General features: G+C 42.4%; 1 protein-coding gene across 2 annotated transcripts in view; it reads right to left on the bottom strand.

The window, feature by feature from the left end:
* The window catches only part of CLIC5 (chloride intracellular channel 5), an 85297-nt gene that overhangs the window by 10336 nt on the left and 47016 nt on the right, over positions 1-27945 (bottom strand). For both annotated transcript variants that reach the window (XM_054196345.1, XM_054196346.1), the window contains exons 2-5: positions 23032-23141; positions 22555-22680; positions 21107-21213; positions 1365-1546 (exon numbers count right to left, since the gene is read on the bottom strand). In XM_054196345.1, the coding sequence (XP_054052320.1) occupies positions 1365-1546; positions 21107-21213; positions 22555-22680; positions 23032-23141 (525 nt within the window). The remainder of the gene's footprint in view (positions 1-1364; positions 1547-21106; positions 21214-22554; positions 22681-23031; positions 23142-27945) is intronic.

Raw genomic sequence — 27945 nt, 5'->3', positions numbered from 1 at the left:
ATATGTGCCACAGAGTTCCCCTTTATTTTCAAAGCACATGGGCGAGCCGTTTTCCATCTCAGATTTCTTAGGACAGTCATGTTCTCAGAAATGACTGTGATTTGTTTTTATTACCAGGATCCACTTGGTATATGCAAGTCCAAATCCTGTCCTAAACTGCATTTAATTAAGCATTCTTGCCTTCAGTGATGCTTCACACACACATGGGGAAGATAAAACCTGCTGGGCAACTTAAGTCAAGATTTTCACAATTTCCAGCACACATCTTCCATCAAATGAAAAAGTCTTAATAATTTACCCCTTTCTTGCATCTGTAAAATGCTTTTCAGGCAATATCCTATGGCTATGATTGTCTGAGAAAGATTTTAATTCTCTTCTGACATCTTTCATTTCATACAGGGAGACAGGAACCAGTAAGGGGCCACACATTCATTCTGCATTGTCTGACTCCAACGTCACCAATGAAGATGAGCCAAAAAAAGAGCTAGAACTGTGAGGATATTATCACATTTCTTACCTGGTGACATATGCACTTTTTTATTATTTTTTTTTTCTATTTTTTGCATGTGTGCAGTCAGCTTCCAGGTTCAGTCTATGTTTTGGCTCACAGAACCAAATTAGATGCATGACTTGGCCCTAATTCCTGGCCTTCTTGCCTGCCAAGGTCTGCCAGGTACTTGCTTTATTCTAAAGAAACATGTAACCTGATAAATTAAATAAATGCAACATTAAGAAGTCAAGATGATGTACACCATTTGCACTATACCAGCGACCATTGTACACCTTAAATCCTGGACCTCGGCAGTGACTTTGATTTGTTAACTTCTCTGTGTGAAATACCAGCTGGAACAAATATTCCCCAAAAAGATGGACTGTTGCTCTTAAGTTACAAATGAGTGGGAACTGAATAAAGTTTTGACATCTCTCTTAAGAATAATGGGAACAAATTAAAATGAAATACACTGCCACTTGCAGCAGGGTAAAAATAAAGAGATTGTGATACCTAGATCCTAATATTGTCTTTGCCACTAATTAGAGATGGGATAATTTGCCCATGTACTAAATACAAAGTTGTTTAAGTCAAACTATAGGAATACCGAAGAGCAAGTGTGTTTCAAACTCTGCTCTTCTAGGACTTAAGATGCCTCTGCTGAAATACATGTTGGCTCTAGCTCACGGCTCTCAGAGCAGGACACTTCATTGTCTGATTTGAGCAACCTGGTCTCTTTGAGCATCCTGATCTAGTGGGAGGTGTCCGTGCTCATGGCACGGGGTTGGAACTAGATGATCTTTAAGGTCCCTTCCAACTTAAACCATTTGGTGATTCTATAAGTCTTCTTTGACCATCGCACGACATCTTTTACCTTGACAACATGGAGTTTGGGCAAAAGGTTGCAGTCAGCAAGAGTCAGGTCATCTCCATCCAGAAACTTGCGTTTAGACACTTTCTCCTCTTCAGTGCTGTCTGCATCAATCTCCTCCGGCAGAGGGGTTCTCAGATAGTCATCCAGCTTCTTCAGAGCCTTCACCAAGCCTCTTTCAAGGGCTTTGCCAAAAAGCAATGAATAAGTGATTAGGGCAGAGTAAGAATTATTTAGAAACACTCCTTGTAAATGGTTATGGTAGTATCTAGAAAAAAATAGCCAAGAACCATTTCTTTCTTTTTAATTTGTGCTTCAATGCCTACACAATCTGATGACAAACTAGTCCAGTAAGGCCTGCCTGAGGGTAAGGCTCATCCTGCCATAGAAATAGGGCACACAGTAAACTAGCCAAAAAAAACCCTGAGTGAAAGGGATCATGGAAGGAAAGAAGAGCTTGACAGTATGATACACCAATAAACCACATTCACCCTATGATATTTTTCTGGCCTCTGTTGAGGTCATCGCACAGTAAATTGGAGCCCTGTACGCCGCTACGTTATTCTTCTAAGCAGTCAGGTAGGACCGTAATGAAGAGGAATTTTCTAGCATTACTTCAGCGCTAAAAAGTTGTAGGCTTACTACTTTTAAACCCCTTCCAGAGTAATTAAAGGCAATAGCAATAATTTCAGAGATGCTAACCAGAGCTCTACGGAGATGGAAGATACACCAAAACAGAAATGAAGTAATATAGCAATAATTAAATACAACACTACACAAAAGAGATGAGATATTCAGCCACTGTTAAGATTCTCCTCACTTCAGGTTCAACTTTGGTGCAAATTCTCTTTTTGATATGTCTCAAATCAGGTATCACATTGGAGAAGAGACCGCGGAGCTCTCACTTCAATTACTGAAGACCATGTCCCACACTGCTGCTGGCTCCAACGAATTCCAGGCTTAAAATGCCACTTAGACATAATATACAGCAGAATGTAATTTTTTTTACTTAAAAATATGAACCCCAGGCACAGAATTTGTGTTCTTTTGCTTTACCAGCAGGGTAATAGAAAAACTTGATTGTAATAACGCACTTAGAGAAAGCTGAATGACTGTACGGAGGTTTGCATATTGTTTAAACTGCAAACACTCTGGAGCAAGAAGGATCTTTGGCATCTCTGTTTGAAGGGTGACAAGCACGATGGGGTTCTGGCCCCCAACAAGCGCCCCAAAGTGCTAAAGCAATATAAATAAGAAACAGCAAGAATTTACAATGTGAAAAAATAACAACATGACTCATGGGCTTGGGGCCAGAATTTCAGCTGGTGAAAATTACCTGCAGTGATTTATACCTGCTGCAGATCTGGCCTGGAGTCAGCATTGAAGGCCTAATCCTGTAAAATCTTGTATCTCTGAGTAACTTACTGCCATTTAACTTAGGGGAGACTACTCAACGAGTCAAGTTACTCAGGCAGTGTAGCACTACAGGGCCTATGGAGATAAATATATTTATGGAGCACAACGTAGGCTTCAGAAGGCCGCAGCGATCGCCCCGCATAGAGCAGCTTGCTGGCACAGGTAGCTCGGCTGGCTCTGCTGTCAGCCGCCCCTGTGTTCTTGGCACGGGGAGAAAGGCGGCGCGTACGGGGCCACGGAGAGAGCGGGAGCTGAACACCACAGAACATGATTTCTCTGCTGCCCTAACATCCATTAAACCTTGTGCCAGTGGAGGAAGTCAGATTAAGCTGCCTGATGTCTTGCTCCCACTGAAGCCTCTTGGCCAAGCACCAGGGAACCATACCAGCCCTTTTGTGGCTGACTCTTAGACACAGTGGCAAATCCTGGCTTAATTGATTGACTGGAGAAATGACTGCGATCCAACTGAAAACACCCCAACAAACATAGCAGGGAGGGAAAGAATTTTATTTCTGAAAGCAGAGCATCTAAAGCGACTGAAGTGCTGCCATCCATAAAACAAAAAGTGTTGCCATCCCTTATTTAATCAATTCAAATTGAATTTTGACACTGACATTCTGCTGTCAGATGCTGGCAGTGGTGACTTTAATCGTCTGCAGCTGTGCTCCGCCGCACAACTTCTGCTGAAGGATAATAACTGTATAGCATGTAATATACCCCCATGTGGCAACACTCAAAAGATTTAGCAATCTCTTTTTGGTTTGACCCATAACACCTGTTGAACAGACAGTCCTCCTTCTCTTGAGCAGCCTCAGACTATGTCCCTTTACAATGAATTCATTTAGAGACAATGGAATCGAATTACTGTGATTTAATTCAATTTTGCACATTCAGATTTTAGAGAACTGGCTTAACGCTGAGCGTTTTCCAGTGTCCCCTTCACCCAGTAGGATCTGTAGTTCTCGGAGTCATCTGTGCAATATTTCCAGTATCAGTACTACGTTAGATGCTTCGTGCTAGCCCATGGGGTCGGTTAGGTGTGTGGATGAAGACAGGAGCATCAGGTGGGATGTGTTTATGTAACTTTTCTGGAACTTATTAGGGTTGGGTTGATTTTTTTTTTGCTTTTACTGATATATCAAAGTGCGTCATGGCTGTCTCAAAAACAATGCCTGGAGTGAAGCCTATTTGTGACAGTGGGAAAAACATCTATCTGGATTCATACTTGGCACTTGCATACAGCAGCTTTAGGCCAGAAATAAGCGTATGTTCAGGGTTCAACGCATCTGCGACCCAATTCACAGGCTCTGCTGGAACCCACAGGATCCTGACATCTCGCAGTGAAATCATCACACGGTCAGGACCACGTCATATCCTGATAATCAAGAACTGGACTGCTACTTGTGACTCCAATGACCCCATTTAATCGAAACTCCTCTGATCCTACTAAATCTCTGAGAAAAGCCATGAAAATAGAAGAGTAATGAAAAAGCTTCCCACTGAACAGTGACAGAATTTTGAAAAGTGAAGAGAATTAAGATCCTAAAATTGCCATCTAAATGGAGTGTAGGTGCACAGGATCAGATTTTTTAAAGCCTGTTGATTGTTTTCAAGGCATTTTTTGAAATCCGTATGCAAATCCCCATGTTGCAAATCCTACTTTCTAGGTGCCCTGACACATTCAGATTTATCTATATGATTTGAAGTCTTAGATTCCTTGAGAAGGCCCCCAGGGAAATCCCCGCTCAAAGAAGGAGGATGAATGAAAGAACCTAAAAAAATATTGAAGCAAGAGGCTTCTAGCCCCAACATCTCAGAGAGAGCCAAGTATATAATGCTGGCACGGATAGGAAACCCAATTTATGTTTGAATTCACCTGTGACCCCCCCAGAAGAGAGAGGTATCAAAAGCAGGTCAGTCTTTAATTTCTTACAAAAAATTCTGGGAGAAGTGCTGTGACTTTACCAGTGGCATGGGGAGAGCATTTTCCTGGAAAGTGAAATGCCTTTTCAATGTGATGTTAGCCCAGGTCCACCAGATGAGACCCCCACCAGTGGGGTATCAGGTAATCTGCACAGATCTCCGGTTGAACTGTTTCACTTTCTATAAATGACTCAACATTCAGCGGATCACAGCTGAAGGCTAACACCACAGGTAAAAGTCAGGAAAACTAACTCTCTCATTTCTCTCTTATCTGGTTGATATTTGAACATTACGTGAAAGGTGAAAAAACGTGACCAGAGACCCAGAAATAACCTCCTCAGAATATCCTACAGCTCTGAAGGTTTTGGGACTCTTGCTAAGTCTGTCTGGGTTCGTATTACCGAGCAAACCCAGTAGAAGAAAGATTTAATTCTAAACCTCCCATGCTGTGGCTTTTTTGGGAAAATTTGGATGACTTTATATATTGTCTCCACTGAGAACATAGGGGACAGCAAGCACTCCCAGGGCAGGGGTCTTGTGAATACCAGTCACAGCACTAGACTGAATGAAGACATTTGAAAAGATGTGACTAACTGAAAAGTGACTAATGCCCCATTTGCGAACGTATTACCCACAATGAATTTCAGAAGTGGCTAAGCAGCTAATTCCCTCGGCAACTTATCCTCTTGGAAACATCATTAAATAACTCAATGTGTTTGCTGATAACAGCTGAGGCTCCACTGCAAGTCAGTGAGTGGGATTAATCTTCCCTGAAGTGAGTACATTAAATGACTAGGTTTGAATTAAACACCCTGAGCCTCCTCTGTAGTCAGTGGAGTCCTCTCTTCTACAATTGGTTTAGGTGACCCCTAAATCCGCCGTGTGGAGAACTTTTCCCGAAATGTCTAATCTCAGCCTTGCCAAGGCCAGGTTGGATGGGGCTTGGAGCAGCCTGGTCTAGTGGGAGGTGTCCCTGCCCATGGCAGGGGGGTTGGAACTGGATGATCTTTAAGGTCCCTTCCAACATGAATGATTCTGTGATTCTGTGATTCTATGATTGTCTCGGTAATGGCAGGGTGGAGGATTCAATATTACAACACCAAGTGGAACTACGCCTGAGAATGTGTCTCTGTGCTGCTTTTGAAATTTCTACCTCCAATTGCTTCCCCACCCTGCAGACTTTCAGCATGAATTTAGAGATCCCGAATGTGAGCAGTTCTGGGAGAGGAGCCCTGTCATCAGCTGCAGGGCTGTGCAGCAGCTGCAATGCCTGAACTCCTGGAAACCGTCTTTCTGGACAGCACAAAGGCAACAGCATCGTGTCGCTTCCACAGTGCTGTATGTAATACAACTTCAAATTCCAAGAAGTCCTACCTGTATATATACAAAATCCGTGGTGGAACCGTCTCTCTCCCCCTTCACTTACTCCACTCTGGGCTACCTAAAAGACAACTTATAGCAATCACGGTCCTGCTGTGTCATCCCACCACCGTAAACAACGATACGGACAGAAAGTCCTCCCGAGCTTTCTGTGATTTTCCTTCTCCCTTCAAAACTATGCTTTTATACAACTTTACTTAAGAATCCTGAGTTAGAAGCCAGAAAAATAGCACTTTTCAACCTCAAAGCAACCACAGAACACTTAATGAATGTATTACCATCTGTCAAATATACAGGGTGAGGTTCAATTTAGCTGATGATACCTAATTCACAATGACGCTCTGTTTTCAGCAAAAGGTTACTTGATGTTGAAGAGTGAGATTAACAAATCCTGACATGCACAGAAACACAAATAATGTAACAAAAGTTAACAATTGGCAAAACTGTGCTCTCGGTTACGCTGACATAAAAGAGGAGTAACTCCGCATTGTCAACAAGCTATTCCATATTTACTCCAGTTCAACCAAGAACAGACTTTGGCTCTGTTACTCAACTCTTCAGGCAAGAACTTCCTTAAACTATTAGCCTGTGCAACTATTTCCAGGGGACAAAGAGAAATCCTTGTGTCTTGAAGCACTTACACCACAACTGAACAAAACATTGGAAAATGTAATGCGTGGAGCAATCCTGCAAGTCAAGGGGAGGGCCAGATGACAAAGAGTCATTACTAGGTACTCAGGGTGAAATTTTGGCCCTACCGAAGCCCGGGGAAGTTTTGCTCTTGACTTCAGCGGGGTTAGGATTTCTTCAGCAGCTTTTAAAGCCGACAGGCACTATTATCATCAGTTAATCCGACCTCCTAAATAATACCAGCCATAAAACTTCCAGCCTCATCGGTCATTTCCATCTCTATTTTCTGTGGGTCAAATAAGGCTGAAGCAAAATGGAAAGTAACTAGAAAGTAGTAAAAGAAAAATGGTTCGGAAAAAGTAAAACCGATTCAGGCTGCCCACACCCACAGCATTTGCCGAGGTCAGACGAGGACTCTTCTTCCCCTTCCTTGAACTCCAAATATTTCCTTCCTTGTTTAATGCCGGGACGAGGAGAAATAGCAAAGCAGACAAAGCACGTAAACGCCGATCTCTGTGGCCTGAAGGAGCCACTGGAAGGCAAATCATTCCATCCTAAAATAGTAGCCTAGGAAAAGCTGAATTACCAGCAGAGGAGCCTCTCTCTCTTTCTCTTTTGAGAATAGGCAGACTGGCTACCTAAATTTAAAATAGCTAAAATTAGGTGAGATGACTCCTAGTTTATGTGTCTGAGTGGAACCATTTGCACGATGAGGATTTTACTTGATAGTTGTTATGGGAAGCGATGCAAAGCACGGAGGGCACAAAAAAAGCAATAAGAACAATTGATTCTTTGGCCAAATTGCGCACAAAACCTATTTGATTTACGTTAAAAAAGAGCAAAACCCGTTCAATCTTTTAAACAGACTAAAAGCAAGATAACATAAGATTTCCAAACAATCATGAACACAAAAAGAAAGCCATGTTTTGGGATGGTTGGTTAAGTAAGTCATGCTGAGACATTCAATCATTTTTATATCACTGCTAAAATGCTGGTAGTCTTCAAAATTAGCATATCATTTCCACATTAAAAAGATAATAACCTTTTGTTCCAAAAAGTTTAAGAGAAAATACTTTTACTTTTCAGAACAGGTCATTACTCACCAAATTCAACGCACCTTTGCCAATAATTAGTTTACTAATTTTGCCAAAATTCCGTTTACTCACACCACCCACGGCAGTTTTTGTGAAATAAACATTTTGTCACAAAATATTTTCTCCAAGCCAAAGCAAAATATACGTGGCCCTTTTCGCGAGTGAACACCACTGAAAGCCCAGCGACAGCAAGGCTTCGAAGTCATCGAGAGCTCAGCACCGTAATGGCTTTTGTAGCCATCGTCTGAAACCACCTGAGACTGACCTCGGCAGAACTGCAAGTTTCTTAATTGGCAAGCCCAGGCAAGCTCAACAAACAACGATCCACGTACAAAAACGAACAACGATTCCTGCTGCTACCCTGGATCACTGATTGATGCTTTTCCTTTTTACTGCTTTCTTCCACTGCCCTCCTGTAAGATTTATCCGGTAACACACGCAAATGAACTTGGTGAAATACGCAATGAGGGAAAAGGGGGAACAGTACATAAATATTCACAGTCTCACACAAACAATCTGAGATTTATTTTGCCTTTAAAAAAACAAACCACCTTTCCTGATCACTTCCAGATTCACAGAGTTTGATATTATATGAGACCCAATACTGTTTTCTGGTAGGAGAGGGAAACCAGCTAAGAAACAGCAATTTAAGGTAAGAAAATAATATCATTCTACTAGTCTGACAGTCCGATTAAAGACCAAGGATACATATTTTCACCCTCTTTTTTCTCCAATCCTGCTCATTTTTTTTCAGGCAGGCTCAACAGAGTATTGTAACTTTAATCTGTGTGGATTAATCCTTCTCACATGGAGGAGCTGTGACTGCAATATGCGCGCCGCTGTATTACATACTGAACCGTTTATCTTCCTCCCCGTGACTTCAATAAAACCCTTGAGATTTGAGCGCTGCCTTGGTTTCTTCTGTTTAGCCGTCTAAGAGTCAGGTGTCTTGTCTAAGCTGGTTATGTAGGTTCCCTCTCCGCTCAGAGGTACCAAGCGTCTCCAGAGGGCAATTCCTCCCAACCGCCTGAGATGCCTGATTTAAACTGCTGTGACTCACCCCACACATGCCCTTCTCGCTGCCTGGATTACAGACGAAGCCTAAAGGACTAGCTCAGACTAGACACCTGACTTTCAGGGAGGTGAGGTTAGGCGAGATAAATCTTACCCTTTGAATGTAATTTCACAGTTCACCTAAGTCATGTAGGATAACACCTCCCATTTTTTTTAGAGTTACTTAAATATTAGGGCTTACTCCCCAAAGGGCAAGTCCACTGCCAACTTGAGCATTGCAACATCCTCTCCAGGCATGTTTCTGCCTTGTAAAATCCCCAGCTCTGAGCAGCGTCTATACTGAGAGGCAAATGAGCGGGCAGTCACGAAGAGAGCCATTGGAAATGCAGAGCAGAAGGACGGAGGTTGCATGCTCCCATGCATCCAAGGCATTTAGATGCCTAACTCTGGGCCAAAGGGAGTTTCTGGGCTGAGTCACCTCTCCTATTAAAGATGTTTCGCTCTAGATAAATAATTCCATATTCACTGGAACAGAGACTTCAGCATGTTCCCACAATAAAGGTAAATGCCCATTCAACCGTGCTGAAAAGTTGTGATCTGTCTGTTGCTACTCACTTAATGAATCAACAAACACCTAGTTGTGTACACAAAAGATATATAGTACACAGCGCCTCTTATTCCTTAACGCTACCTTCCCGGTTAGGGGTTTCTCCTAGGGGACGGGGGTTCATATTCACCCTCCAGATCATTCAGAGATGGGACCTGAAAAGGGATTTTTACTCCCAGTCAGCGTTCAGGTGAGTGTACACCAGCAGTGGGGCAGGTCACACGGACACAGGTGCACACGTGAAAACAACGACACAACTTTGGTCATAATCTGCCTTTCAGACATGGTCTGAACCAGGCATAAATAGGTACATATTTTCCATACGTGTTGGCACATATATTCTGTGTATGTCCAGTGAGAGAAATGGAGGTGCTAGACCCATGGAGCACTTCAGCCAGGGCTCAGAGGAACACGGAGATGAAATATAGTCCTTAAATACTCAAAGCAACCTTAGGAACCCAGACACATAAAAAAATCTATTGATTTACTTATGGATAAGATTCACCTTGTCTAACTTTAACCATCTAAGTGTTAGGTAATTAGTCAAACCTAGTTGTCCAGGTCTCCCTTATAGATAGCAAGGAAAGAAAGGCACCTCCCAGCTTTAGATCCATATTTGCAGATAAATCAAACTGCCCTTTAGAAATGGATTTATATCCCTCTACATTGATCATAAAAGAAGCCAGGATTATTGAAAGACTACTGTATAACTTTTAGACAGACTTAGGTGAGATGATCCCTCCCTTATCATCCCTCATCCCTTCCCTTCCTTCCCCACCCCATCTACAAACCCTTGATGATGTGGATTGATCAATTAGAGCTTCATCCCAAAAGTTTGGGACATTTTGACAGACCTGTCTCAAAAATTCCACAGAAAGTACGTCTCAGTCTCACTGAGACCTTGATTACTCTGGTACCCTCTCCTAAGCCAGAGCACGATGACCCAAGGGTTAAAGAGGTTACCTGGATTTAGGAGACCTGAGTCTCTTCTTCTCACGGTTGACTACATCAACTTAGTTAAGTTCTCTGCTTTCCAACTTCCCATATACAAAAAAGGAATAATAGCACACTTCAGCCACAAACTTTACATTGGTAAAAGCAATAACGCACCAGCCATGGACGTACGTTTCAGGTTGAGGGGGAAAAACTGTAAATATAGCAAAAAGAGAGGTATCATCCTTTTTTGTGATACCATCTGTCCTACTCTCAAATTAAACCTAGTGAAACAGGTGATTCGATAATGTCTTTAAAAAGAAAATTAAACACATGTTTTTCAAGCATCTCGGAAATTTGTTTTGACTTGGGTTTTTTTGACTTTGTTTTAGACTAAAAACTCAGGTTTCTTCCTTCCCTTTTCTTATTTGGTTTTAGAGTGGAGGCAAGAAATAAATGTAATACTTGTAATGTTACCATGAAGAACGCAGTTGGAGAACCTTCAAATGCTGCTTTTTTAAGCAGAAAACCCAGGTGTTAGAAAGACACCAAAAGAAGGGTTCATTTCCGAGTCCCTTAGGAGTCCAAGTGACCCTGAGGGCAGGAAACAGGTGAATGTAAAACTACTGGCCTACAAGTGCCCCAGGAAGAACAGTACCTAACTTGCATTTCACAAATCATCATAACTCTGTAGCACGTAAGCGACAAGCATCATTTCTAGAGCGCGTCCCCAAGGGCCTAATCCTGACCTCCGCGATGCTAGTCTTGTGCAGGTGTCCCTAAACCAACTGCAGACAAGCGGCAGCTGATTTGCATCAGAAACCTGAAAGAAATCCACCATCAAGCCCTGTAGATCATAAACCCACATATTTATAGCATGAGATTATCGTGCCTCTATCTTGATTTTTAAGATGCTGTGTGTTTAACTCAAATTGTAAATTTTTCTTTTACTAGCAAAGAGCAAACAAGATGATTCTCGGACTAACAAAGGAAAACTAACTACATGTTTCTGCATTAAAATAAGGATAAAGTTAGCTCTGGTAGAGCGCAACTGGGCTTTAGTGACAGTGCTGTGGGGACCCCTTGTGTTCTAATATTTAAGCAAAGAAGATTGTTCCTCTACAGGCCGTTGGCGCTTGCATCTTTAATACTGATTTCTTTCAGTCCCAGGCATGTAGAGGAATAAAGTCTGCTTTTGTTTACACCAGGATAATCCCAATTGCACTCCATCGATTTCAACTAAGTAATTCCACTTCAGCAGTGGTGGAGTGAAGACACAGGAGAGGGAAAGGCAGTGATGCCTAGCTAGCAGCACCTGAGAATGAAATTTTAAAGCTTATTGAGTTCCCAAATCTCCCAGTTCACTTAGAAAATCTCAGTCTCAAATAGTTTCATTTTTATGTTTCCAGTATTTTCTGCCCTTTGTGTTCAAAAATTGTTACTCACATACAAAAAAAACATGAGACGATGAGATTTACAAATGACTCACATCTTAATTCTTTTCCATTGTTTCTCTGCTTTTGAAATTTTTTGTTTCAAGCTCCATGAAATGACTTAGGGATCATCGTGATAATGCCTCAACCTAACCTCTCTGAAAGAAGCAGAAGCAAAAATAAAGTTATAATTATGACTGGATGTATGAAAATTTTTCAAGCACCAGTAGGGAGGTCATATTCCCTCTGTTGCAACAGTCCTGTTGCAACAACTCTTAAGAACATTTTTCCCAGTTCTGGCGTCTCCAGTTAAAAAAGGCTTTGAAAATTCGAGCAAGAGGTTGAAGGAGAACAATAATACGGTGCTAAAGGACTGGAAACAAGCCCCAAAATGTCAGGTTTGAGGAGTCTGTTTATTCAGCTTATTGGAAAGAAGGCTGAGTGCACCGATGCTCACTCATGGACAAAACATCTGGGAAGTGTGAGGGAGCTCTTCAGCCTTGCCGACAAAGGTGTGAAAAGGTCTAATAGAAGTTGGACAAATTCACTTTCCATGTTGCCAAATCAATGAACCGTTTCAGGAACAAACAAGGATAGAGTGGAGGTGGACTTACTTCTTGGGGTGTTTATAATGAGACTAAGAAAATGCAGGCCTTAATCCAGTTCTGGCAGAAATGGGAGAAACTGGGCTGGAGGGGGATAGAGTCGCGTGGGCAGGTCATGGCAGTTGGAATCCCTAATATCATCTTTTAGGTCTTGGCACAAGGACCAAGGTAGGTTGACTGTACCATCCTCAGTGTCACAGAGAATTTGCTACTAAACTTTAAGACAACGACTGTAACAAAATCTCGTGCTTCAAGACTTATGATGCTTGCAAAGATCACAGTATCTTCTCTCCCAATATGCCATTAATCAGCTGTGTTATGGGGCTTATCCATGGCCATCTGCTCATTCTCTGCTACAGAGAGGAACAGCTGGACCAATGCTTTGGAGTGGTGCAGAAAGTCTTGTTGAGTAGATGCCTTCCTCACGTGTTCAGAGTCATCCTGATTCCAGGTTAAGGTCCAGGAAATTTTTTTTTTTTTCAGCTTTGACTGGCTGAATCACCAGGATTCCCCTTCCTCTGCAGTGCAGATTATGGACCAGCTATTGCCATCAGCTGGGTGTCTCTCATCCAGTAAACTCCCCCCTTAGAGGGGCATTGTGCATCAAAGACCCTTCAGTTTCTCTTATTCTCTGCTCTGATACAAAAAAACCTTATACTCTAAAGGGTGAAATGTTAACATGCTTGCCCAATGAGCAAAATTGACTGGGACGTGATTTGCAGATCACAGTAAATAACCCGAAGTTCCGTCTAGCCTCAGACTCCGTGAAATTCTGAAATTTTTTCTGCCATCAGAAGAATCGGGATATTTAGAAAAGAATTATGTCTCCAATTCCCATTTAGTCACCTTATTCCCAGCACTGTTTTCAAGCTAAAGGTCAATGATTTGGGATCTGATCTAATAAAGAAAATTAGCAACTCTGATTTCCATTTATGTCTCATTCTTCTCTTCTGTTATTTTATGAAGAACATTTGCATGCATAAAACAAAATAAAAATCTGTTTTGGGAAAAACAGATTCCAGGCCAATCCTTCTCCCTTTGAAGTCATCAACAGTTTTGCAAACTGAGTTCCAGGAGCCAGTCACTGGGCTCTCTATCATGTGATAGCTTCGTCTACAATTGCTAAATATAAGCCTGTGAACAATCGGGACAATAAGACCAGTTGGGTGCTTAAATCTGGACATTTGCTCATATAAGATTTGGACACTTTACTGAATAAGGCCATAACTTCATCTAAGTCTTTGCTGTGGGGAACATACTTAAGATGCATGAAGCATATTCCAATGAGAGGAGTTACCCACCAGCGCGAAACCATAGAGCAATGAAGTTAAAACTCAATTCTAAATAATAATGTAATTTAGGCCTCCCATTCCAGCAGCGAGGCGCTTAATTCCTCCCAGGACTGCTGCCGCCAGATTGCTCTAATCCACTTCCAGCTGTGCTACTGCTCCTGTGTGCGAGCATGGGAGCTCGGCTGGGAAGCAGAACAAAGCATCCCAGTAAAGCCAGCAGCACTTGGAGGAATATTCAAACACACAGGGGAAATAATTCCCTCTTAAAGAAGAGCGTCTGCCAACTACTGTTCCCTTTGCAAGTATTTTAGTCTAGGCCAGGCCTGTGCATATAGGCCCCGATTCAGCAAAAGCTTGAGAACATGCCTTAATTTGAGCGTATCTTCAACTTTGTTGACTTCAGTATATATTGTCAACTGGTTTTTAGGGCTTTGCCTATTCTCTGTTTTGAACATACATAAATATATATATATATATTCCTTCATTTTTTCTCTCCCTCCCTATGGTGTCATGGTTTCAAAGCTACCTCAGAAAATGTGTCAGAAAATGATGCCTGCTAAGGCATTAATTGTAAATATTAACTGTTCCCAGAATGGTTGCATCTAATCGTGCTAATCAGGCATACCAAGTCCCTGCCTTGGAGGGCTCGCAATCTGATCACATTTGGACTTACACAGAGTTTTCGTTTTAGTTTTGTATTGCTTTCAAATGGTATTTTTCACATTTCTATCAGGCAATCTTCATACCTTAATTAGCAACGTTTTAAAAGAACAAAAGCCCCAAAATGATAGGAAAGTTCAGAAGTATTCTCTAGAAAGGTACATATTTCCGAGATGCAGATGATGGTTTGTTATCATTTTAGAAAACTGAAAACCCCTTCCTTCCAATGGCCTAAAATTTCAGTTCTTAGTTTTGGCAGGTCAAAAGATATTGGTCCTTAAAGCTGTCACTGGTAGCAGAGAGAATATTGATGGCCCTGGGCCTCCGGCCAGCACGATTTTGAGCAGAAGTTTCAAAAAGTTATTTCTCAGGCAAACTTATTTTGCAAACTGCTGTTTCTGAGTATTTTAGAATCAGTCTTTGATTGCCGGGCAGAAAGCAGATAAAGCAATTTAGGACAGATGATAAATGTAACTTGCGGTATGACTTAACAAGTTAGCACACAGCTATCACCACTGCTTTAGTGGTCTTTATATGTGTGTTTTTATAAAGAGACAGAGTGGAGAACGGTTTTATTAACATATCATGAGTGAGTTATATGGGTCATCCCAAATGAATGGCAATAAAAGCTTTATATCACACTCACCAACATGTATTTGGTACTTTATGTGCCACAAATGTTGCAGAAAAGCTATTTTACATATGTTTTAAAGATCGGGTATTTTTTATATTAGGGCTGGTTTTGTAAAGCTGCCAGGCCCTTTAGCTACCACGAGCCCAACAGTACTCAGCTTAGAGGGAGCCATAAAAACTTGTTTAAAATGTTCTGAAATAGATTTTTTTTTTGTGTGTGCTTCAAAATGCCAAAGTTAAAGATCTGTCATCCTGATATGTTCCATCACACAGCAAGTCCTTTTCCCTAAAACAATTTAACAGCTATTTCTAGTCCTTCCTGGTTGCACGACAGAGAAAACTTACTATTGTCACCGCGCAGGACAAATTGCAGCTGGTGCTGGGCCGTGGACAGGTGTGGGGTTTTGCAGTGGGAAAGGGAAATTCTGCAACTCAAGAGGAAGAAGGAAAAATTTTAATGGCAAGTTGATACACAGACACATGCGTGCGCGTGTGCGCACACACGCACATATATATATACCTATAGATTTATACGGCACCTCGAAAATCTGTGCAGAAAGCGTAAAGCACTAATATTGATCCTCCATTAGAGCCTGATCCAAGGTCCCTGTCACAGGAAAGTCCCCATCGACTCAAGGGCACTCAAGCGGCGTTTTTAACTTGCTCTGCTGCAGTCAAGGGGAGCCGACCCCCAGCATCGAGAAGCTCCTACCCCGGCTGCGCACATCGGTTCAGGTGCCACGAAGGGTCTGCACGGCAGAGCTGTTATTACTATAAATATTCCACTTAAGTTTTTAGAGCGAACTGGTGTTCCGCTTATTTAAGGAGGTATGCAGTGGCTTCCAGAATGGATCAGAGCTCGCCATCCAGCCCGTGCACGTACCCACAGTCTGGGTCTGACTCTCGTCGCAGCAGGAGTAACTCCACAGCGTAAAACTGATGGAGGCCGGTTTTAATTCCAGCCCTATACGCGTGTGTGCATATCTTCTGTATACTCACACACACGGCGCATGAAGAGAGACGTTTCCCACCTCACGCATTTAACCGCAAAGTGTGATGTAGCTACTGAAAGAGGTGAACGGCATTTAATCACATGTAAGCTAATGATTTAAATGCGCTTTTATTTTTGGCCTCTTGATGTAAATCCAAACCAGACAAGCGGAGTCCTCTGGTCAGACGGCTGGAAATTCCTCTGCATGAAATCATGTTGGTGGTCTCCCGGCTCAGCGCCTTCTGAAGAGCCGTACAGTGAAATATCCTTCCGTACCACTAATAAATGCGCCCACCCACACTGGAGCTGGTGCCCCCGAAGAACTCAATTCAAGAACAACTTTTTAAACTCATAAATGAAATCAAAGGGCTCATTCTATGAGCCAAAGAACTTACAGGCTTAGGCGGGACGGTTAATGGGTGGTTACTATAGGTTGTCCCCTTGGTTTGCAGTGTACAGTCTCACAAGAAAAAATAATAAGCAGGATACGGAATATGTACACAGCATTCCAGCTAATTACCTTTCATCCTCCTCCAATGAATACATAAATTGTTGCTACCCTGGTTACTGCACAGCATTTGAGTGACTTGCTCAGCATCAACCAAAGGAACCAAAGTAAACTCACAGGATCTTGGTTTACTTCCCTGTGCTCAGACAAGACCTCCTTCTAGATGTCAAACGATCACTAAGCAACCAAAACCTCTCAAATTGGCCATGAAAACGTGAGCAAGGGCATCCAGGAAACCATTTTTAAGGCTACTGCCACTGCGCTCTCCCAAGGACCCCTGCTCGTGTGTGAATGAGCACTTGTCATTTCAAGGACAGGCGGTGGAGCCCGGTGGCAATGGCCAGTGACCGAATAACCCAGTTGTCCTACTGAGGCCCGACGCGAACCTAATCCCGTGATGAGGAGATGACTCCTTCAGAGAGGCCTGTTATAAAATTATCGAGTGACACGGGGGGTGGAAGGAATCAAGGCCGTTGTAATTGAACTGACTTGAAATAATAAATGCACACACTTTCTTTAAACACAGCTTGCCACATCCTGGGAATCTGGAATCAATTCCTTCCCTTTCAAGAAGCTTAAAAGTGGTGGGACTTTGATATGGCATGAGCATGTTTGCTTCTGGGCTTACAGCCCTCACCAGCCCGTTCCAAACCTTTCAACGTTTTTATATTATAAGACAGAAAAGTTAGGAAAACAAAGATGGAAAAAAAGAATCAGAAATTCAGGGAACTATTAAATCAGGGCAGCCCAGCTGCCAAATACCTTTGGTAAGTAAATGAGTCCTGATCAATAACATATTGCCATCCAGACTTACAGAAGAAGGTTATCACCTGCTTCTGTGCCAGGCACAAAACATAACGGCGTGTGGCTAATGAAGTACTGCATGAATCCAGAAAAAAATACTATTTTTCTCTGTAATGTCAAAGCATTCTACTTCAAAGTAACTTTAACTCATCCAGAAAAAACATGACTTTTTTCCATGAAAACTTTGTCAAAATCGATAGGTTACTACGAAACACTTCTCTTTTGACGATGTTGCATTTGTAAGAGGAAACTGTCTTGATAGAAAGAAACGTATTTTGTTAAGGGGATGTTTCAGCCCTGATTGTAAAGCTGCTTGCTTTATACGTTCACATATTTGCCAGCAGAGGGTATCACAATCTTAGAAACAAACAGACATACGTAGCGTTGTGTCTATTCATTTACATGCAAGAATTCGGACACACACTAAACCAAGAAATTGCAGATCTTGTTTTCTTCAGTGATTTTTCCACTACCAGGAAAAAAAAATAAAAATCATTTAGCTACTTAAAAGGCTACAAACTCTGTTGTCAGTGCCACCCCACCACCTCTCTCGGGACAGGGAATGTTGCAACGACACGGCCAACTGCTGGCATCCCTTGAAGTCTGAAATTGTCGCGTGACCGTGGCTGTAAACCCTCCTGGGAGGAAGACCAGCTTGGGCTTATCTTTGGCGTGCTTCAGTTTCTTATTATTTCTCACATCCCGTATCCTCACACTGCGTAAATCTCATTCATTATCCCAATCGCTTCACGCCACTTTTCCGCAAAGATGTAACAGCCGCAGGCTGTAGTGAGAGCTCACGTTACGTAGACCTCAGGACGTCTGCTAAACCAGTGTGCTATGAAGAATCATCAGACAAAATTACACCTAGCCCACACTTCTCACAGCTAGAGATAGGCTGATGCTACAAACTCCCACCCTGATATCCCACGCATTAACGAATTCACCTCCCTGACTCCCAAGTTAAGAGAACATAATTTAAACAACCTGACATTCGGTGCTTTAGCTTACTTGGTATTCAGCACTCCCCTGTTCCCAACTAAACTAAACTAAAATTGTTTTTTATATAACGGTCTGCGTTCTCCGTTCTATTTTGGATTTATTAACAAGTCGTTTTCTATTTGGGTATGTTGATCATGTGCAACTGATGTCCCCGGTCACTGGTGTGGCTTTCCAGATTAATCCCAGCACTTCAGTCAGCTGGAGCTAGGAGCCGATATAGAGGATGACCACGAGACATGTGTTACCTTTATCTGAGAGCTGGGGTGTACAGGAACCATTGAAGATAACCACAAGCAGCAGCCTCTGTTCTTTTTGCATCTCAGCTGCTCATATGGAGACAGGGAAAGGGACTTTCTCCTAAGTAATTACATTTTATATTTATAAAATGCTTTTGCTATTACAGAGCTACATACAACTACTTCTGCTGTTATATAGGAAAGATAATGCATCAGAATCTGCCACAAAATGACAAATATCAGATCAGGGATAGAGCCCCAGGTCCCTTTTTGATTGGTGCCGCCATTTTAAAAATTACCAATCAAAAAGAAATAGGTTCGTTAGGAAACATGTACACAGTGGTGCTGTCCTTTCCTTTCTGCACACAGTCTTCCCACTGCTCAAGAGAACTAACACCGCTACCTTTTAATTAACTCATTATCTGCCACCCAAAGCAGCCTTCAGAATAACCGCTGTAGGTTCAGATGAACTGGATAGGAAAGTAGGTTAAATGTCCCCGGGGATAAGGGAAAAGCTCTTCTTGCTTAGCCCTTGGAAACTGAAAGTCAATTACTCTGCTGAAATTGAGGTCTGCTTCCCGCATGGCGTAAGCCTGCACTGAGAGTCCCAAGCACTCCGAGGTCCTCAGGTACTTTACTCCGGTGACAGAAAGAACATGTAGGTACTACTTATACTCTGCTCATCACTGCTTTATTCTCCTTGCACTGCAGCACTCCAGCTGGAAAAAATTAAGCTAAAAGCTTTTCTCTACTTCAAAGAGGAAAGTTGAGCATCCGTGCGTTCAGAGATTGCAACGTGTCTGGATATCACAGGAGCACGAACCAGCTAACAAAACGGAGCGAGGACAGGCAACAAAGATTGTTGCTGTCCCGCAGCTCACCATATATTTTCTTTATAACCTTGGTGTGCTTAATTGCCATCGGGAAGCATTTTCCTTTTATTTTCCAGAGTCCCTAAACCAAGAGTTTGCTAGGCCGAACTAGGGAAAGCTCCCGTTAATCGCACCGCCGCTGGCAAAAATGCGGAGACTTGATCACGAGCACTACGCGGGGTTAGATTCCTTGTCTCACAGTAGCGGATATCAGACCTTCAATTCCAGCTCTGGTTACAGCCAGATGCAGACACCTTTAGGACAGCCATTTATTACTGCCTGGAGCTGCCAGCTCTTATGAGTCCAGGGATTTGCATATTGCGGAGTCACCGAGCGGCGACGTGTTGGGATTATGGATGTGGACGCACACCCGCGGCTGTTTCAGAACGCAAGGGGCAGCACAGCTGAATTTATGATTTACAGTTGTGGAGCAGACCGTAAAAATTCCTTGTAAATGGCCAAGACATTTTATTTTCACTGTAACATCTATTTAGTCTAACTCTTAATTTATCTTCCTTTTACAATTTCCTACAGAGGGTAGCTGAGCATCCCATTAGCGGTAGACAAAAAAAAATGACTTTTTACTATCCCTGAGAAGTGAAGCACTGTAATTATTTCCTTCTGTTAACAATGCAAAAATATTAAGGAGCAGATTTTTATCTGACATATAAATCATCATTTACCCATTCTCATCTCACGGGTCAGCCCCAGGCGATGAAATGTAATCGCACAGATGAAATCTGTGGCAGAGCTGCAACTTGAAAAAAATCTAGTCTTCTCTGAATGATACGATATGAGCGCACGGTGTTTAACACGCCTTAGGTCTCTGCCTGTGAAACTGGTAATGTAAGGTAAGATGTACATCAGTGAGTGACTGCAAATATTCTACTAGGTCGTCTCAAGGGATATGGCAGTGTAAATCCATTAGCTTTCATGGAGCAACAGGAGCTTAGGCCAGCTGAAATCTTGCCTCTCTGAGGGGAAAGGAATGTGGAGAAGAAAAGCAATTTCATCAGGAAGACGGTGTAGGATGTGTGTAAATATGCACGGCATCCAGCTTCTGGCGGCAGGATTTTTTTTGACATACAAACGTGTGAGGGAAAGTCCGGAGCTTACAGAGTGCAATTACATTTCTTAAAGCCACTTCTTTCAGCTCATTACTTTATGTTTAATGTCTTGATGTAACTCAGTTTATATGAGCAAATCGGCTATAACATGGGATAAGCGGGCCAAGAGTCTGATGGCCACTTCTCACAAATTACAAAGGGTCAGGGCATGGGTTGCTCTCACCTACTCATTCACTGCTAAATTTTTAGTACTAGCACAGTTTTGGGTCCAGTCAACACGCGCTCCTCTAGGCAGTGCCTGAGCAGAGTAGAGGGGGTAGCGCGGGCCACCAGCCACTTCCAGCAAGCAGCATGGAATGCTCTTCTGGTGAGGGAGCTGGGCTGTATGGACAGGAGCCGCGTCATGGCAGTTGGTAGAGGGGCTACTAAACACTCTGTGGCCTGTTTTATTTATTAGCGTAGACGTAGTTAATCCAGCTGTGCCCATGTGAATCGAGCCCACTGAACCACCCATCTCAAGCTGATCAGCGGCAGTACCTGATATCGTACGGACAGAGTTTACAATGAAACGGTGGGAGAATGGCAAAATTATTCCACTTCTAAGCACACAAACTCCCTGGCGCATTCGGTAACGATCTTACTCACCAGCATTATCCTGCTGCTTGGTATTTTTGATGTACGCAGAAAATTTGGAAAAGATATCAATTCCAGCAGTGTTTGATTCCCGGTGCTTAGCAGCCAGCTTGGGGTACCTGGAAAGGGAGGGGCAGTGTGGAGAGCAACATCTTGTTACCAGCAACATAGCGATGATTACAAATACAATTTACAAGAGGAAAGAAAAAAGCCCTGTACGAGGAACCGCAATTAACGCTGTCATTTATCTCAAAACGACAGCTTGGCATGTCCCTCTTAATAATATCTGTGTCTGTCAAGGCAGGCGTTTGCATAGTTACACAGGGATGGCTTCACGACAAAGGTAATTGCGCTGATGCTTTATGTTACCACGATCCAAGATACAGCGGCCTTAAATCAGAAGGAAGCATAAATTTCCAGGAAGGTGCAGGGGAGCCTGGCAGGCAGCTCGCTCTATTATGAATGGCAGTCGTGTCTAACTCCCTAGGCTGAAAATGCGCTCCAGGATGTAACAGCAAGGCATGTTAGTATTACCCAGCTGAAGGAACATAAAGTTTTCAGTCTCTGAATTGTTTTTTATAGACATCTGGTGCAAAGGAATACATCGATTTGAAAGACCAACACAAACTAACGACTCCTACTGACTTCAGTGGTCTTGGACCAGAGTATAGAAAATTTAAATATCTGATCCCTTGCCTCAGGACTGGCCTGTAGCTGCTGATTCACTTGGAGGGAAAACGCTCCATAAGGAACCAAGCCAATTTTCATTGATTCATAGATTTTAAGGTCCAAATCAGAAGCCAACAATTTTTTTTTTCCCCCCATTATCCTTGTACTGAGTCCAAAACATTTGACTAACTAAGGCATATCTGGTGAATCTAAACCTTTCCTTGGCAGCTTGTTCCAATGGTTAATCATTCAATACTGAAAAAAATCTGTGCCTTATTTCTCATCTGAATTAGTTTGGTTATAACTTCCAGTCATGGGCTCTTGTCATTTCTTGACGAGAATAGTGAGCACTCTTCTGCCTCCAGAGCCTCTCTGTAATCAGTTCCCCTTCCAACCTTTCTAATATACCATACAGTTCAGAAACCTCGCTGTAAAATGCTTTTCCTGGCACAGATATTCCGTGTGGCAATTCTGGGCATCTCTTCCAAGTTATTTTTAGCTTTGTAAAATGTGGACACCAGACCCCTACAAAAATTTTCTAGTATTGGTCTCCTTAATTCTGCATACAAGGGCATCCTGAAATGTGTACAGAGAAAACATTCTGCAGTTATTAGTCATACAAGTAACCTTCACACATGGAAGTCATCTCACTGAAGCCAGCAAGTTTCATAAATAAATACTACTCCTGTAAGTAAAGATCGTAGGAGGGAGTGCTTTTTAGGAACTCCTCTTAGGACATCTTTCATTCCCAGGAAATGGAATATTGACTGAAAAAAATCCCAAATTCTTACTTTGGAGGTGCAAGAGTCTCTTCCAAAAATTCCTCAATCTTGTTAACATCTGTCTTGACTTCTCCATTAAAAGTCAGGAAAGGTGGGTGGGTCCCAGGGGCCAGGTTGTGTAGGTCAGCTGGCTTTCTGCAGAGAGAGAAAAAGTCATGAAATCCCTAATCTTTATGGTCAGGTAGTTGCACAGATATTTATAGTTCCTACGAAATCAGTTGTTTGCCCTGCTCTTTTTTTCTGTAGTTTGTGGTTAGAAAACTTTGAAACTACCCCAAGCACGCTGTTTAATATAAAAACATTCCACAAGTGAAAAAAAAAAAAAAAAAAACAAAAACCCAAACCCAAACCTGAATCCTAACAATTTTGTTGTGCACCACAGACTCTCTAGGCCAGATACAAATCTGATTGAACTTCAGTGGGGCCTTCCCATAGGGAAAACACTGGATCATGTAACTATTTTCAATCAAACTGAACAATTTGTACCTTTTCAGGTCAACAGTGGTGACGTTGAACACAACCCCTTTGAGCCACAGGATCATGAAGAGCCGCTGGGAGAAGGGGCAGTTCCCAATGCTTTCTCCATCTATACCAGCCTGAGGGACGGGAAGAGAAGAGAAATACATTTCAGCCTTGTTAGTGACTTACCTCCCTCAAGACGGAAAATTGGATTTTGAAAGAAAAATAACCAGTTTAAAAATAACCGACAGTGCCTGCTATTTAATATAGTTTATCATCAACACAAGAATGGAGTTGGCCCAGTGCTCAGCCTTCGTCAGGAGCTTGAGAAGGCAACCTTGTGCCTTTCCTGAGGGCAGCTCTGGGTAAAGGAGAAGTGTCCCTCACCGATGGCAAGCAACATCCAGGAGACTGTGTATTCTTTCCATGACCCTCGTCCCTACAGGACTGCCTGCTTCAAGGACATGCTACAAAACTCAGGACAGGTTTTCTCCTCTATTTAAATCTGTGGACTGCAGCTTCTACCAGCTCAAGATCTGCTTCACTGTTTTACCATCCAAAATGTGGACTTTCAGATCTAGATTTAAACCCAAGCACTCCAGACATTCACTCGTTCTTGTTCACATCCAGTAAAGCAACAACCTCAGACACAAACAACCAGATCCAGACAAAAATCTCCGTCAGAATCCTTCCAAGGTTCACGGCAGATTTCAGCCACCGCACTCAGTCTGTTCCTATCTCTAGTACCTAATGAGTTGCCTACAAACCACTACAAAACAATAAAAAACTGCTAGTGTTAGCATTGAGGAAACAGCCTATTTTTTCCTCTAAAAATTTATGGTCCTTAGCCATGCAAATTCTGACTTTGAGCCACAGAGGAATACAAATAACACTAGCAGAACTGAGCCAAAGCTGTGTCCAAGGACAACATCCCTCCACAATAATTATCCTTGTGGCCAAAGCTTTCAGGACGATAATGGCTTTGATAGATTTCCATTTTAATTTGTGGTACCATTGTGTTTAAAGGATTCTTATAATCCTGGTGAAGCAACCAACCTTCTGTTGTTGACCCACATGGGTTGCATAACTGTATTTTATGCACACAGTGTGTGTCCGAAAACGGCTGATGAAAGAGCTAAGCAAATACATGCCCTTTTCCTTTGGAGAAAATATTATATTACTCTGTTTGCTCTCATAAATTTTATCATTGATATTCAAGCTGTGAGGTAGCATTTCTCTGTCTTAAAGAAGGAATCGCTCCTAATTATTGCAGTTCTGTGAAACATTCACAGCACAACTAGAAACATTCTGAGATGTGTCCAGTTGCTACGCGTTCAGGCCTCGCACGGGAAATGTTTAGCTGAAAGATTTTCCGGTAGGCGTCATGAATCCTTCTCATGCCTTGAACGCAGCTTTTGACGATTCTGGGTTTAAAAACAAATTCCAGATTTCCCATCCACCAAAATATGGAGAGAGTGTGGATGCCAGGCTTGGAGACAACCTACCGTAAAGTTTAGGGCTATGTAAAGAGTTTTTCTCTGGGTTCAGATTCAGTTTCAAACACTCAGACTCTAGAAGTATTTGAATGCGGGGGTACAGTTTGGCTGCACCTTTACCTGAAATGACAGGTCTGCAGTATGTCTGGCACCTGGCGTATGCAAGAACCAGCAAACAATGGGTGAAAGAGTGGCGTGGCACAAGGACGAGCCAGAGAAGATGCATTTTTCTGTCTGCCTGAGGTGCGAATAGCCTAGTTTTGCAAAACTAGTTTTATTAATTAAATATTTCGCTCTGTTCTGCAAATTTAATGGCAAATCAATGACAATGTTACCATGGGAATACCAGGCACCACCGTGTTGAATGCAATAATTACTGCAAAGTCATATTTATTGCTTTGGCTTTGGCTTGTTAAACCACTGCCAAGAGCTTTTAACTTCTTACCCTTCCTGAAAATGGTTCTTACCCTGCCTGAAAAGAGGCAAATGCTATAGGAGAAAACGGCCATATGACACCAAATTTCCCCTTGGCTTTTTCACCATCTCAATCATAACCATATCCTTCATAATGGAGCTGGCTACCTAAGTTCTACAAACAATATATTACAAACCCAAAATTTGAAGAAAACCAGACCAACGACTGAATTAGAGGGCAAAAGCGTGCAGACAGAAGAGCTGATTCTCATCTTTACCCCCTCTGGATTTACTGTGGCTTATAACTCCATCGAGTCTGATTCACTCTTCACCTGACTCCCTTCGAAGTGAGTGTAAAACCCTGATTTTCCAAGTCCTGCCAATACCTTGCTAGCAAAGGTGTCTTGTCTCACAATAACATGCAAAGCTCCAGCCCTCCTGCAGGTCTCCGTCTCCCACCTGTCCTCATCGCCCACTTCTTGTGCTGCAGGTAAGAATTTCACCTTTTTCGTGAGAGAGACTCAGGGAGACCATTTCCTTATATATTCTCATCCAAAGGTTAAGGATTACCCGGTTCTGCATCTTTTTATACGGTCTCCATCCTGCAAGGCAATGGTGAAAAAGCCTCTCAAGACCAGAGAGGATTATTGGGGCAACAAAGCAGATGAATGGCAATGAAGACACAGAAGTGACGGGTCATGTGAGGTTAAAAGGATGCAGAAGTCATTGGAGACGGGAGAAAGATGTGCAGTCTGAAAGAAATGAGATTCACTTAGACATTAAAAATAAAGTTAATTGTGGAGGTCAAACAAGGCCTCCAACTGCCCTAAAACATCAAAATATCTTCCCAACACTTTCAAAAGAGTGGCAAACATTAATTGCCAGAGACACATTGGGAATAGACAGAGGAAATTCCAGAAACGAAAGATAAACTAAAGAAAAAGTACAGCATGATCTCTGTTCAAAGCTCCTGGATCTGGAAGCCAGGCTCATGATTTGGGTGGAGTCTGACTCATGGGTTTTGATCTCATGTGACTGGCATAACTGAAAACGCTACCACAAATCACAAGGCAAACTGGTGACAGAGGAGGGAACAGAATCAAAATCTCCCCAGCAACACCATTTATCCATTAAATTCAGCTCTTTTTCTGCAGAAATTATAGGCAAGGCTTTGTCGGTTTTGTGAATCCTTTCTCTTCGCTTCTAACAGCAGTCAGTAATTCAATGTTCAGCACTCGGAAAGAGTAAAACCTTAGTAGGTAATAACTTCAAAGGCTTATCAGAGTGTCTCGAGATCCCTTGTGAAGTCTATTAACTACCAGGAGGAGATGAGGAAGAACAGAGAACTTCCCAGGCTTAGTCACTCTAAGCTTCAAAGAAAAACAGCTTGCTTAAAGCACCCCAGTAGTGTCTAAATACAAGCCTATTATCTATCTGTCCAAGGTTAAGGGCTCGGAAATGCAGGAATTCAATAATACCTTCATCAAGATCAAGAACTCAAACAGTGGATGGCAAGAAAAGAACAAATAATTGACAAGCCGGAGAAATACCATTTATCCCTGCTGTTATTCACAAATGAGCACAAAAGCTTTCTCACGTAGCCTCCCTGAAGCACAGCAAAAATCATCGATCACTTTTAAAAAGGAGCAAGTTGATGATATATGCACTCTCCCTGCCAGTAACAGCGAATATTTCTGATTTAATGATTGCAACTAGGGATAGACCTGAGGCTCTGTGGGCACTAGGATGAAGGAAACAGAGTTTTTGAAGTCCCAAAGCTGTGAAAGGGTTTCAGAGCCACCTTCTCCCTGTAGATGAGCAGTCCCTCCTGTTCCCTATGGAGAAGGACCTCACCTGAAAAGGCAAATTCCTAGAGTGACTGTGGAAGAGTAAAACAGATTCAAGGCTTTGCTGGGTGAGACTCCCCGGGCAATGCTCGTCTCACTGAAGTGTAACTGAGATGCCTAAGGGAAGGTCTCCTCTGCGGACAAGGGAGGGATGCACTCCCAAAAGATGAATCTGGCCATCTTTTACTTTGACTGAATCCGATGAGTGTCTAAATTTAGGTGGGACGAATGCGGATCCCAGCAATAGAAAAGCCTGGAGTCCGTGGAGGCCTAATTGCTAGAGAATTATTTTGCTCCATCCTGGAACCATCCCCTTCTGCTCCTGTTGATTCACACAAACCTACCCTTATTAGTTTAGCTACTAAAAAAAGACGCTTTTCTACTTAACCTCCAGCCGTTTAGGTCCTTCACACTAACTGATGCAAGGTCCTGACCTGGAACTCGGTATCATCACATCAGGAAAACCCCACCATCATACCAGCTGCTTGCCTCTATCTGAGCAATGGCAAGAATGAACAAGATGTTCTCCTTTATTATTTATAAGGTGCTCCTCCTTAAATATTTCAGCTCTTTTTAAGGAATTAATTAAACCTTAAAGATATTTGTGTGCACAAGTGGGGGGATGTACTGCCACATTAATCAAGGAACAAAATTAAGAGGGTTTCAGGGGGGTAGAAGAAAAAAAAAAAAGTCTCAATGACTTTATGAGCTTGTGCCAAATATTTTTGTAAAGCAGCAGCAGTATCGAGAGCCTCCAACCACTGCACAGCACAGCTGAACGACACGAACAGGGAGCGCTTCTCAAGTTCAAGCTACTACTTTGCTGTAAATGAAATAACTCTGGAATAAATTTCCTCACTTGTTCCAAAAAGACTCCAACTGGTACACGCACAGTGACTGCAATGCACACAGACAACTGTACGTTATTTTAACTAACCTTAAGGGAGCAAGAAAAAGCAAATTTCATTTCCAGTTATTCCCAAAATATAGCGGGTTTAAAGAAATACACTCTCATTAATGATGACTAAGCATCCAGCTTAAAAACGGCAGTGCTGGAAGGAGTCGCATATCAGAAAGCACTGTGTTTTTTCCAGGAAAATAATATATTTGGTTTTATCTATTCTCCTTCTCCTTTCATTTTTCATTGTATTGAGCACAATGGTCCCGTGGCCTCCTAATCTCTG

This window comes from Rissa tridactyla, chromosome 3, assembly GCF_028500815.1.
Source record: "Rissa tridactyla isolate bRisTri1 chromosome 3, bRisTri1.patW.cur.20221130, whole genome shotgun sequence".
In the NCBI taxonomy this organism is placed as follows: Eukaryota; Metazoa; Chordata; class Aves; order Charadriiformes; family Laridae; genus Rissa; species Rissa tridactyla.
The sequence above is the reverse complement of the archived record's forward strand: the minus strand, read 5'-3'. Positions and strand labels throughout refer to the sequence as shown.